The sequence below is a fragment of the Neolamprologus multifasciatus genome, chromosome 18, assembly GCF_963576455.1.
Source record: "Neolamprologus multifasciatus chromosome 18, fNeoMul1.2, whole genome shotgun sequence".
NCBI classification, from domain to species: domain Eukaryota; kingdom Metazoa; phylum Chordata; class Actinopteri; order Cichliformes; family Cichlidae; genus Neolamprologus; species Neolamprologus multifasciatus.
Window position 1 is genome coordinate 494,253 of NC_140456.1, and position 13,438 is coordinate 507,690.

At 43.0% G+C, this 13,438-nt stretch overlaps 1 protein-coding gene across 2 annotated transcripts in view; it reads left to right on the top strand.

Annotated features, from left to right (window-relative positions):
* LOC146496867 (uncharacterized) overlaps window positions 1-12,633 on the top strand; it is a 93,903-nt gene extending 81,270 nt beyond the window's left edge. The window contains exons 1-3 of one of the 2 annotated variants that reach the window (XM_085140844.1): window positions 2,815-3,095; window positions 4,980-5,267; window positions 9,724-12,633. In XM_085140844.1, coding sequence (XP_084996970.1) covers window positions 2,924-3,095; window positions 4,980-5,267; window positions 9,724-10,916 — 1,653 coding nt within the window. In that variant the 5' untranslated portion in view covers window positions 2,815-2,923 and the 3' untranslated portion in view covers window positions 10,917-12,633. Of the gene's footprint in view, window positions 1-2,814; window positions 3,096-4,979; window positions 5,268-9,723 lie in introns of those variants that run through there. The other variant, XM_085140843.1, reaches the window with a different exon arrangement.
* The last annotated feature ends 805 nt before the right edge of the window (window positions 12,634-13,438 follow it).

The following is a 13,438-nucleotide window of genomic DNA, read 5'->3' on the forward strand; positions in this document are numbered from 1 at the left end:
GTGGAGATTCTGGTTCCTCCTGGTCCACACTGGAGCTCCTGGTTCTCCTCCTCCTCCTCCTCACAGACCTGCTGCTGTGGGACGTCTGGAGAGACAATCGGATACATGAACGGTTGTTTTTATGTTGTGTTTGACTGTTTTACATTGTTATTTGTTGTATTTCCATTCTTTTCATTCTTTGTTTAAAGCACTTTGTGATTTTTATCTGTGAAAAGCGCTATATAAATAACTTTTACTTACTTATGAAAATGGTGACTATATTCATCATGTTATCCATTTTTATAAACACTTCTGTGTCACTCAGACAGCATCTCAGCTCCGGGCCCACTGAGTCTCAATAAGCTCTACGAGGCATTTGATTGTGTTTTCACCCGTCCAACGGTTAAAATCTTATCTTATGAAATGCAATTTGAAACTCACCACCATTGTCCTAAAACATGAACTGGGAATATCAATGTGGTTTTGTTTTTGTCTTGTGATTCATTTAACAGTTTGATAAAACTGTTCTCAGCATGTAGCAAAACTGCTGTGAATGCATTACTTCTGTTCAGAGAAATCTACAGGGACGGCCACCAACAATGGAAAGCATACACTTTATATTGTGCCTCTCCAAGCTGATGCTGCAAATTCAGCAAATGTCTCCGTGGAAGACCTGTGGTGTGACGATGCCTCCTCAGTTACTTGTTAGTCACATTTAAACCTTTTTTTTTAAGTGAGCCAAATTCACCAGTAAAACTAACATCACTACCACGTGTACTAAACAGTAAAGCTTCATAAGTTGTATTCTTTTTGCAGGGCAGAAGATTGTGCTTCACTCGGTGACATGCACGAGTCCTTTTATTTTAAAGTCGATGCATGTGCTGAAAACAGCTGTAAGGTTTGGTGTCAATGGAAACTGTGAGCAGCATGTACTTACCATGAAAGTGTAATAGTGTATGCCGTTCCCAGGGAGCTGAGTGTGAAAGCATGACTGACCTGGCACAGCTGTAGTTCACACTGTAATATGCAGAGTACAAAATTCACATCTTTGTTCAATTGTTTCAATATTTGTTAATTAGCTGCAGCAGTTTGTGCAAGATTTGGACTTTTAGTCCAATAAATAGGCACGCTAGCTGCAGCGTCCTCTTCAGCCTTCTTGTCCTGTTTGTGGAAATCGTTGTCCTGCAGATGATTTAATCTTGCATGCCAGTACATGTGCTGATCGGTAAGTTCCTTTTAGCTGAACCACAGTTAACAAATACTGTGTGCAGCACATTTATAGTTGCTCTTGATTCTGTCTTTGCATCGTAGCAGCAGCTCATCTTCTGTGGTCATGTTGAGCACATGGATGAGCTCTCATCAGTGTTCATCCTGGCTTTTGTTTCCTTAGAGCGCTTTGCTGAGGTCACTTGTCTTTTATTGAGAATATTCCCGTACTGTGACCCACACCTGATTTCACACCTTGTTTTGTGTGATTTGGTAGAGGATCATTTGGGGGTCCGTTGTCCCTCTTTGGGGGGAAACTCCCACAGGGCTTAAATCTGGGACTCTCCACCATTTGACCCCAGAACTGAAGAAGCTTCTCGGATGAAACGTCTTCAAGCACCTTAAAGAAGTCCAGACGCTTTTCTTTCCAAGCCCCTCAGACTACGATGACCTGGATGACCTTCCCGGCCTAATATCTTGAGGGAGGTTGTTCCACAAAAAGGTCTCTTAAAAGAAAAAAGCTTTCTCCCCAATAATTTTTTTTCATGCTTTAGGAAATCTTAGAAGGTCAGTATCCTGAGATTGGAGAGCACGGGACGCAACGTAGCGGTGCAAAAGCTCAGAGAGATATGAAGGCACCAAACCATTTAAAGTCTGTAGTTGAGCAACAAGATCTTAAAATCAGCTTGAACCTGACAAGGAACCAGTGAAGAGATTTGAGTCCTGGGGTAATGCACTCACATTTCGCAGTTTTGGTTAAAATGTGAGCAGCTGCATTTAGTAACATCTGTAAACCTCAGTAACCCAGAAAGAAGAGCGTTACAATAATCGATGTGCAAATCAATGCATGGACAAGAACCTGTGCAGTGTCACGTGATAAATCGTCTGATATTAGCAACGTTCCCTAGGTGATAACTATGGAACGCCAGGACTGCCATAATGAATTAATTAAATACACCATTAAATAATTAATTAAAATCGGAAATAATTAATTACATAAATATTTATGACACATGTAATTAATCAATTATTGACATATTTTATTAATAATTGACACATTTAATTAATTATTTCTTTATTTCACATTTTAATTAATTATTGCACAGTTGACTCCTTCAGGTCTCACCATGAAATAATTTTATCTGTCAACCTCACCCATCAAACTCAGGGGGCGGGGTTAACGCTGCCATGCAGCTTCTCTAACATTTGATTGGTTGCCGTGCAAAGTAAGAGCAGTGTCGAACCACACGCCCAAGTTCATTACCTTGTTCCTGCAATTTATGATGTTATCATTAATTTTCAAGATGAAATTTTGAAATGTGCGCTACCCTGTTGCTCCACTAAAATACAGCGCCCCCTCCTGGTATAAAAACCAATCCATTCCCCATTACACCAACATTATACAACACAGCCAGTTTGTCTTCTGTCTGATGAATCTGAGTCAGGCTGTCAACGATTTTAAAGATGTGAATGAGGCCTTTTCTTTCAATTTTCTCTCCTTTATTATTTATAACACGCTGTTTATGTATTTATGGCTCAGTTTGGTGCATTTAAAGAGGTTTTAGGAAGAAAGAAGGACGTTTATTCCAAGCGGAACAAAGTATTTGAACATCCTCCTCCTGCCGGAACTTCAGAGCGGGACACAGGCGGAAGTAAACATTTTTAAAAGGCGGCAGTTTGGTTGTTCCAGCGTGAACTTTTGGAGGCTTTGTGCTGTGTGTGAGCTGTGTCAGTAACAATGCCTTCAGTTCAGTATCTGAGAGAGTTTATCAACGAGCGACTAACTGCTGCTGCTGAACAAATATTCTTGGAGTTTGAAAAAACGATCGTCCAGTACGAGGAAGAGATCGACCGTCAGCGCAGACTGCTGGATATCACCTGGAAACCCGAAATCAAGCTGCACAGGACAGGTGAGTGTCCCTCTGAGGGAGGATCCTGATCACAGCTCTGCGGGACGTTTCTGATTGTGAGGACTTTTTGGAGATGTGAGCTAACAAAGAGCAAACAGAGGACAGGACTGCACTGCGCTCCATTCAAACAGCAGGCGCTGAAATCAGCCTGATCTGAGCTTTTCTCTGACCTGCATCCATCACTCAATCCTGTGAATCGTTTGAAAAACTTTTTGTTTGGCGGTGAAACGTGTGTTTGATGGTGCGTTCAGGTGCACCTTCTAAACTCAGTAATCCAGCCTGAAAAGGTTTTTCCTTGATTTCCTTTCTTCTTCTGCTGTAAAGAGTTCAGTGTTAACGTCATAACAATAAGTCTTCTGTAGCTCAGGTGGCAGAGCGGATCAGCCTCTAACCAGAAGGTCAGTGGTTCAATCCCAGGCTGCTCCAGTCTGCATGCCAAATATCCTTGGGCTAACTAACCCCATGTTGCTCTCCGATGCATCCATCGGAGTGTGAATGTGTATGAATGTTAGATACTTAGCACTTAAGCTTAGAAGTGCTTGTGTGAATGGGTGTGATTGGGTGAATGAATTGGCTGTATAAATCGCTTTGAGTGCTCGGACAGAGTAGAAAAGCGCTATATAAGAACCAGTCCATTTACCATTTATTTCTCCATCAGTGACGTCAGAGTGGTCGCCCGGGCCCTTTGTGATGATGTCACATAAAAGCTAAACTCGTCCACAGCACGTGCACGGTTCCTGTGGTCACATTTCCACACCTGTGAGAAAAACAAACCACGTTGTTGTTCAGAGTCACGGACGCGACTGAAAGAAGTGACACAGAGTTTAATGTGCAGCCTCGCACAGTGAAAGCTGATATTGAATTTATGAAGTGTAGTGGCAGTGCGGTGCTGCTGCTGTGCTGAGGGGGCTTCACCTTCAATTCAATTCAATTCAATTTTATTAATATAGCGCCAAATCACAACAAATGTCGCCTCAAGGCGCTTCATAGATACAGAGAAAAACCCAACAATCATATGACCCCCTATGAGCACTTTGGCGACAGTGGGAAGGAAAAACTCCCTTTTAACAGGAAGAAACCTCCGGCAGAACCAGGCTCAGGGAGGGGCGGGGCCATCTGCTGCGATTGGTTGGGGTGAGAGAAGGAAGACAGGATAAAGACATGCTGTGGAAGAGAGACAGAGATTAATAACAGATATGATTCAATACAGAGAGGTCAGTTAATACATAGAGAGTGAGAAAGGTGACTGGAAAGGAAAAACTCAATGCATCATGGGAATCCCCCGGCAGCCTACATCTATTGCAGCATAACTAAGGGAGGATTCAGGGTCACCTGGTCCAGCCCTAACTATATGCTTTAGCAAAAAGGAAAGTTTGAAGCCTAATCTTAAAAGTAGAGATAGTGTCTGTCTCCTGAATCCAAACTGGAAGCTGGTTCCACAGAAGAGGGGCCTGAAAACTGAAGGCTCTGCCTCCCATTCTACTTTTAAATACTCTAGGAACAACAAGTAGGCCTGCAGAGCGAGAGCGAAGTGCTCTAATAGGGTGATATGGTACTACAAGGTCATTAAGATAAGATGGGGCCTGATTATTTAAGACCTTGTATGTGAGGAGCAGGATTTTGAATTCTGGATTTAACAGGAAGCCAAAACAGGAGAAATCTGCTCTCTCTTTCTAGTCCCTGTCAGGACTCTTGCTGCAGCATTTTGGATTAACTGAAGACTTTTCAGGGAGTTTCCAGATGTTTGTCTGAATAAATGCAGATCTGAGATCAGTGACTTACAGCTGATTGGACGGCTTTACTCTCACACACGAGCGACGCAGTCATGCTGTAAAGTCCTGTTAATGTTTCTGTGGTTGTGACTTCTTTCTTCTGTCTCTCCAGACGTCCCACAGCAGCAGGTCTGTGAGGAGGAGGAGGAGGAGGAGGAGGAGGTTCTCCCTGAGCAGCAGCTCTGGAACCAGGAGAGGAGCTCCAGTGTGGAGGAACCAGAAGCTCCACAGATTAAAGAGGAACAGGAGGAACTGTGCAGCAGTCAGGAGGGAGAGCAGCTGGGACTGAAGGAGGAGCCTGAAGTTCATAATGATCCTGTGCAGTACGAGGAAGAGATCGACCGTCAGCGCAGACTGCTGGATATCACCTGGAAACCCGAATTCAAGCTGCACAGGACAGGTGAGTGTCCCTCTGAGGGAGGAGCCTGATCACAGCTCTGTGGTACGTTTACTTTGAGGCTGCAGGGATGTTTCTGGAGGACAGAAGGTGGATGTGTCTCTGTTTAAACAAACATTCAGCTCTAAACTCACCCGAGGACGCTGCTGTGAGGCAGGGTTGGGGTTTTCCTCTCACACTTCAATTCAGTTTTATTTACACAGCGCCAAATCACAGCAGCAGTCGCCTCAAGGCGCTTTATATCGTAATATAGATCGTACAATAATAGATACAGAGAAAAAACCCAACAATCATGACCCCCATGAGCACTTTGGCGACAGTGGGAAGGAAAAACTCCCTTTTAACAGGAAGAAACCTCCAGCAGAACCAGGCTCAGGGAGGGGCGGGGCCATCTGCTGTGATTGGTTGGGGTGAGAGAAGGAAGACAGGATAAAGACATGCTGTGGAAGAGAGACAGAGATTAATAACAGATATGATTCAATACAGAGAGGTCTATTAACACAGTGAGTAGCGCTGCCACAAGATGTGTGACAGCAGCGTCCTCCACACCTCTCCCTGCTCTATACTGGACGGGGTCAACATGGTGTTCAACCTGCATCAAAATCTCCTTAATTATCTTCTCAAATGACTTCATCACTAAAGTCAGAGCCACAGGCCAAAATCATTCAGTGCCTGAGCAGAACTGCCCTCAGCAACAGGAGCATGTTTCCAGATCTCACCGTCTGCAGCTCTGAAGAAAGTGAGAAGATGTGGTGAAAAATCCCACTCAGCTGATCAGCACAAGTTCTCAGTACCTGTCCACAGACAGTCAGGTCCAGGACTCTTAGTGTGTCTGAAGAGAGTAGCTACCCCCCCACCCCCCCGCCCCTCATCAATACAACATGATGGGGGAGTGATGGTGCTGGTCTGCCCAGAACAGTCAAAGTTCTCAAAACGAAGGTAAAACTGTTGAGACTGATGCCAGATGTTTGTCAGAGGTAAACCCCTCTAAGGTGATATTACTCGTCTGTAGCCCTGCCATTGTTTTCATACCAGCCAAGCTCTTTGGAGGTTGTTACTGCTGAGTTCTGCCTCAATCTTATTTCTGTACCTCATCTTGGCGATCTTTATTGCAGCCCTCACCTCCTTCCTCAATATTCTCGCAGTGGGAACGTCTCCCTCGTTAAAAGCAATTTTCCCTTTAAGAATCGGATCCTTAATATCTTTAGAGAACCACAGTTTGTTATTAGGGAACGTTTTAAATTCTCTGACTGGAACCACAGAGTGTTTAAAAAAGAGATGTAGCTACACACATCAGTGATGTGCTCTCTGGAAACAAGGACCAGTCAGTGCAATCAAAACACCCTGAAGGGCAACACAACTGTCTTTTGTCCAGACATTAGTCCACTTCACCTTCTCCCTCCTAACCACAGATCTGTAAGCAGGGAGGAGGTGATCTGAGGAACCCAGCGCAGGTCCGGCCACAGACTTATTTGCCCCCTTAATTGGTCCATAACACAAATCCAGCGTTTTGTTATTCCTTGTAGGACATATTGAAAGAAATGTTCAGTGATTTCTTAAGATTACAATTGTTAAAATCACCAAGAATAAAATGTAAGAGTCTGCAGATTGTGGCGTCAGCAGCAACTTTAACGTCAGCTTTAGGATGAATGTAAACAACAGTGACAAACATTTGAGGGAACTCCCTCGGTGAGTAAAACGGCCCAACAGATACTGAAAGGAGCTCGATGTCAGGGAGACACAGTAAAGTTATTGCACCAGCCCTGGTTGATATACAAACAAACCTCCTCCGTGAGATTTGCGTTACTCCATAGATCCGATCTGACAGGGCTCCCAAAGCCGCTGATTCACAGTGAAGTGTCTCTGTCCACATCGGTCAGCCACGTCTCGGTAAGCGCCATCAGCCTCCCTGTGTTCCCGTAGATGAAGCACATTTCCCTGTAATTCATCCGTTTTGTTCCTAAGAGACTGGACGTTGGCCAGAATCACAGAAAGCAGAGACACGATTCTTCCTCCGAAGTTTTCTTACACGCTGACGCACGCCGCCTTTCTTTCCACGTTTTCTCAGGCGGCGGGGCTTTCCAAAATTAGTCTTTGACCGGGCAAATAAATCCTCACCAAGACTCACATCTGTCCGAGCATTACAAGAGTTGTACATAGACAAAGAGGACCACCGCAAGTAGTTCCTCGTGTGTATAAGTGATTGTCAGTGAGTGAATGACTCCAGGTGAATATCGCCGACAACAATAAAACTGAGGTGGAGAAGATCTCATCTCGGCAAAAAAAAACCTCATAAAAAGTTAAAACCACGGTTAAGAACAAAAAGAAAACGCCAGTAAACACCTGCTGCAGGTCGCCACAAGAGCAGCGCCCCTTTGTGTTAGTTGGCAGGCTAACTATGGAGCGACTGCCTCTCTCTCTCTCTCTCTCTCTCTCCTGCTGCTACTTCAATCATGAAACTGATCAATGATCAGCTGATCAGCTTTTCTGTCGCGAGTCTCTCTTGTTAGTTTATCGCCCACTTCGCACCAGAAAGAGGAAACCAGCAGATAAACAACAGCAGCACGTTTAAGCTTGATCAGCTGTTGTTAGAATTTATTTAATGTTAAACCAGATTCTTTGATCCCCATGACAGAGCAGAGAAAACCCGACTCAGAGGTCCAAACATTTATAATTCTTTATTCAATCATCTTCCCTGCAGGCCAGCTGCAGAATCTCTGACATTCGAAGCTAAACATGTGTCTCATAAAGGTGTTATTTTGGTACTTTACACGTCACAGTTTTGATACAAACAAATCCTTATATGTTAGTAGTTCCTCTTTTCTGTCTAGTTTCCTGTGTTTATTAATATACTTGTACAGCTGCACACTAACTTCCTGTTTTTCAGTCTGGCTGAGCACTTAGTTTGTGAGTCAAGTGGCCTTTACAAGCCTTCATTATTAAAGTACATAAAACAATATAATTAGAAAATAAGCACTAAGAATATGTTTATTTAATATTATTTCTACACCAGGATCTGGTTTCTACAGCTGACGTAACTGTGCAGGGGCGGAGCTAGCAAAGTGTAGCCAGGGGGGCCGATAGGGCATGAACAGGGAAAAGGGGGCACAAAGACATACTTTTCTTTCTTATTCTCATTTAAAATGTCGAGCTTTTAATAAATAATTATCTGAATCTTACACCCAAAGTTTTAATCTGATGTCAAATATATAGAAGTCCATTACTGTATATAGTAACTGTTAAGTCTAATATACCCTAGTAAGCTGTAGTACTTTTTCCTTTGGGAACCATCTGTGCAGTCTGCAGTTGAAGAAAGATGTTGAATCTGTTTAATTATTCTTGAAAAATAATTTATTTCTGTGCAATTTTTTTTTTGGTTGCTGGGAGTTTGCAACCCTGTTAGTTAGGCTGTTTAATATTTCTGCTAACTACTCTTTAAAATACCAGAATAGGGAGGATGGAGCAGGTTTAAGTTTATTAGATTGATCAGTGTTGCTGAACTATGAAATATTTTGGGTGCAGTGTATTTTTTACATACAGGTAAAACAGAATAGCTTTAGTGTTGTTGTTTATTTAAACTTGAGTATAAACTTATACAAAATGCAGCAAGATATTAAAAAACTGTTTTATTGATTAAAAAATATACTATATTGATATCCAAATTTATGATATCAGTATCGGACATAAAAGTGGTATCGTGCCATCTCTACTTTTCACACAGCTGAATAAACGTCAAGCAGAAAACTGATTAAACAGAAGTGCTCGAAAATTTACTCCAGTGTCCTGTTATATTTTAGATAGCCAGGAGCAGACGGACGAGTTTACTTTACTTCACCAAAACAATCTGCAAATGTCATTAAAAGTATAGAGTATCATCTTGTCTTTATTTTTAGTTAGCACATATCTTAAACACTTCAAGCTGTAAGCTAATGATAGTTATATAAGAGCCGACACATGCTGGTGGATGATGATCTGATTAGTCGACTAATCGCAAAAATAATCGGTGACTAGCCAACTGTCAGAATAATCGTTTGTGCCAGCTGAAGGTGACGCCTGTGTGAAAATCAAATCTCAGGACGTACCACAATTCACGGATCACATTAACTCGGTGGACCGACACATCAAATTCACCAGGGAGGATATGAAAAGCAGGTTAGCCTTCTTAGACTGTGAGATTTCCATCACCAATGGGGGACATCTAAAAGCTGACCCTGTGGTTATCCCAGCTGGACTTTTGTCAAAGCTGGAGAAGAAAAAACCCTCAGTGATCCCGTATGTGTCAGCAGTATGGGAACAATTGAGACCCATTTTCTCTAAACACAGCGTCTTTGTGGCTTTTAAACCACAAAACAGGTGAACTCAGGTGCCTGTCCACATTCATGAGTGATGCAGTCATGCTGTAAAGTCCTGTTAATGTTTCTGCGGTTGCATCAGTAACTTCTTTCTTCTGTCTCTCCAGACGTCCCACAGCAGGAGGTCTGTGAGGAGGAGGAGGTTCTCCCTGAGCAGCAGCTCTGGAACCAGGAGAGGAGCTCCAGTGTGGACCAGGAGGAACCAGAAGCTCCACAGATTAAAGAGGAACAGGAGGAACTGTGCAGCAGTCAGGAGGGAGAGCAGCTGGGACTGAAGGAGGAGACGGATACCTTTATGGTGACTGCTGCTGAGGAAAGAGAGCACAGTAAACCAGGAGGAGACGAGGAGCAGCTCCTCTATGATGACTCTCCTCAAAGTGAAAGCACGGATGAAGAATCCAGCAAGTGTGAAGAGTCAGGGTTAAGTGAAACTGTGACCTCAGTGCCAAAGAAGAGACAGAAGCGAGACAGACGTCAGGATGATGTGGAGAGCTGGACTGTGTCAGAGAGTCCCTGCAATGCTGGAACAGGTAGACGGTCTGATGTTTGCCAAAAATCCATCAAGAGTCAATCCCAAAAAAAGAAACCTCACACTGATGTGAAACCGTATTCTTGTGATACCTGTGGGAAAAGTTTCAGAGCTAGAAGTACGTGGAAACGTCACCTTGTAACCCACACAGGTGAGAGGCCATATCCCTGTGATACATGTGGGAAAAGTTTCAGTCGAAGCAGTAATTTATATGATCACATGAGAACCCACACAGGTGAGAGACCATATCCCTGTGATACGTGTGGGAAAAGTTTCAGTCGAAGCAGTACTTTGTATATCCACATGAGAACCCACACAGGTGAGAAGCCATATCACTGTGATACATGTGGGAAAAGCTTCAGTCAAAGCAGTAATTTGTATATTCACAAGAAAACTCACACAGGTGAAAAGCTGTTTGCTTGTGACACATGTGGCAAAAGCTTCACTGATAGAAGTACCTGGAAATACCACCTTATCACTCACACAGGTGAGAGGCCATATCCCTGTGATACATGTGGGAAAAGTTTTACTCGAAGCAGTCATTTGTATATTCACATGAGAACTCACACAGGTGAGAGGCCATATCCCTGTGATACATGTGGGAAACGTTTCAGTTCAAGCAGTCGTTTGTATATTCACAAGAAAACCCACACAGGTGAGAGGCCATATACCTGTGATACATGTGGGAAAAGTTTCAGTCAAAAAAGTATATTGATGTATCACAAGAAAACTCACACAGGTGTGAAGCCAGAGGCTCATAAAACATTTTAGTGCGAGTAGGAATTTGATAGACTGCATGAGAACTCTCACGGGTTGTTTTCCAGAAATATCTGTCTTTTATGCTGTATTCCTGTTTGTGGTCACTGTTTTATTTGAGACTCAGAGTCCCTCTGGCCCTTTCTGCCTGCTTTAGTCTGTAATGGTCTGTTTAGAGGACGTTGTTTCTTCTCATGGGTTCATTTATTTTTTGATTTCATCCACTTGTTTTGGGGTTTCTTTTCAGCCTTTAGAGGCGATCCTAAAAATCTGTAACCTTATGTACCATATTTTTTGGAGTATAAGGCAAACTTAAAATCCTTTAATTTTCTCAAAAATCGACAGTGCGCTTTATAATCCAGTGCACCTTATGTATGAATTCTGGTTGTGCTTACTGACCTCAACCAGATTTTTATGTGGTACACGGCGCTCAAAAATCTGTCAATAAATGTTTTAGTACGACTTTGGTAAGCTACGAAGCCGCACCGCTTGATGGATATTCAGATCATTACGGCTACCTCACGGAGTAATCTGGGTCCAAAACTCCGTCTGCTTCAGGTCCCAAAGTCAAACGAACACTGTGCATCACTGAGAGTTAAAAACTAAATTCTTTCATCTTTAATAAAATGATCAGTGTGGCTTCTCTACCAGGTGTAACAATTAAATTAGACTTCTGGCTGAGACGGTGTAGCAGTAAGCCACATATTTCGGAGCTCTGCTGCATTTTTTTTTCCAATTCTGAAATTTCCTACTTCAGTTTTATAAACTCTTATCTTGTTATACCGGAAGGAAGAGACAAGCTAAAATGGCAACGAAACAAGGTAAATGTCTCACAAGGAAATGGACATGACAAAGTTTGCGGCTAGCGTGCTACATGATGGCAATGATGGCATTGAGGACGAGGAAAAACTAACAAGGATGTTACATCAACACACCGCCAGTTGAAAATAAAGGTGAAATTATGAACGCTATCGACACACTTGAGTCAGAGTTTTCCGGCAGACTGGACTGTTTGCTTTCCGCTGTGCGAGAAGAAATACAGGGATGCGTTGAGAGAGTGACACAAGTGGAGAATCGCAGTTAAAAAGCTGGAAAAGGAGGCAGAGACCAAAGTTCAAAGATCAATGACCTAGGGAAGAAGTCGCAGATCCAACTTGAGATTGATCAACCTACCTGAAGGAGCAGAACGAGGAGATGCATGCGCTTTCATGAAGAGCTGGCTCTCCGAAGCGCGCTAAGGAGCCCACTGGATGTTGAAGGATGTCACAGTCTTCTCTCAAATAATCCTGAGGTGCCTCGGCCCGTCATTAGGAAGTTTTTTAACTTCAGAGACTAAGGCTGCGTTCACACTGCAGGCGAAAGCGCATCAAATCTGACTTTTCTGACCCAATGTGACCCATATCCGATCATGGTGTGACAGCGTGAACGGCACAAATCCGATATTTTCAAATCCGATCTGGGTCACTTTCATATGTGGTGCTGAATCCGATACATATCTGATGTTTTAGAAAGCTGCTGTTTGATGGTCATGTCGCATTAAATCCGTCTTTTACGTCACTGATACAAGAGAGACGCCAATTATCAGCGCCGGAGAAGACGTCGTGAACGCTTCCTGTCCATCCAGTGAAACTGTTGGGAAGACAACGTTGGAGAAACGTGAACATTTTATTTGTACTGTATAATCTGCAGATTCTGACAGAAATCTGCAGCTATCCTTTGAAGCACCGCTCCTCTAAAACAGCAATAAGGATCATTATTAGGCCAAATGTAGATAACAAAATAACTTTATAACTTAAAGGAAACTGGGAAACGTGAAGTCCGAAGTCTTTATATTAAGGGCCATCAGTCAAACAATACTGTTGCTCTGGGTCTAAACTGAGCGCGTTGTGTGTGACGTCTGCTTTTGCGCACGCGGCCGCTTTGAGCGTTCACACTAGAGCGCGTTTGCTGTCACATTTTATTTGTCGTGTGAACGAGCAGACAAAAAAAATCAGATTTGAGCATTAAGACCTGCAGAGTGAACGCAGCCAAAGTGTTAATCCAGAATCTTGACAGAAAGGGAAGGTCTTCTACAAAAACCAGCAAGTGATGTTTTTCCCAGATATTTTGGCAGAGCTTCATAAATAACAAAAGAACTATAAACAGATCAAACAGAAGCTGCGAGCCATATCGTTACGGGATATTGTATCCAGCACGCTTGAGGGTCACGCACGAAGGTTAACAGACACTAACACTTGGACAGAGTTGAATGGCCTTACTTATTTGATGTACTGGCTCAATTTGAATGTGGTAATAAGTTTTGTAAATAAGTAAAACTTCTTTACTCCCAGCCCACTGCTGAAATAATTCTCACTAATAATATCATCTCTCTGGCCTTTAATATCTCTCGTGGAACCCGTCAAGGGTGCCCGCTATCGCCACTTCTCTTCATGATGGCCATAGAACCATTGACCGTGGCTGTTAGGAAGCACGTAGATATTACTGGTATTGAATTGGGCAACCAAGACAACCGGATAGCACTTTATGCGGACAATGTT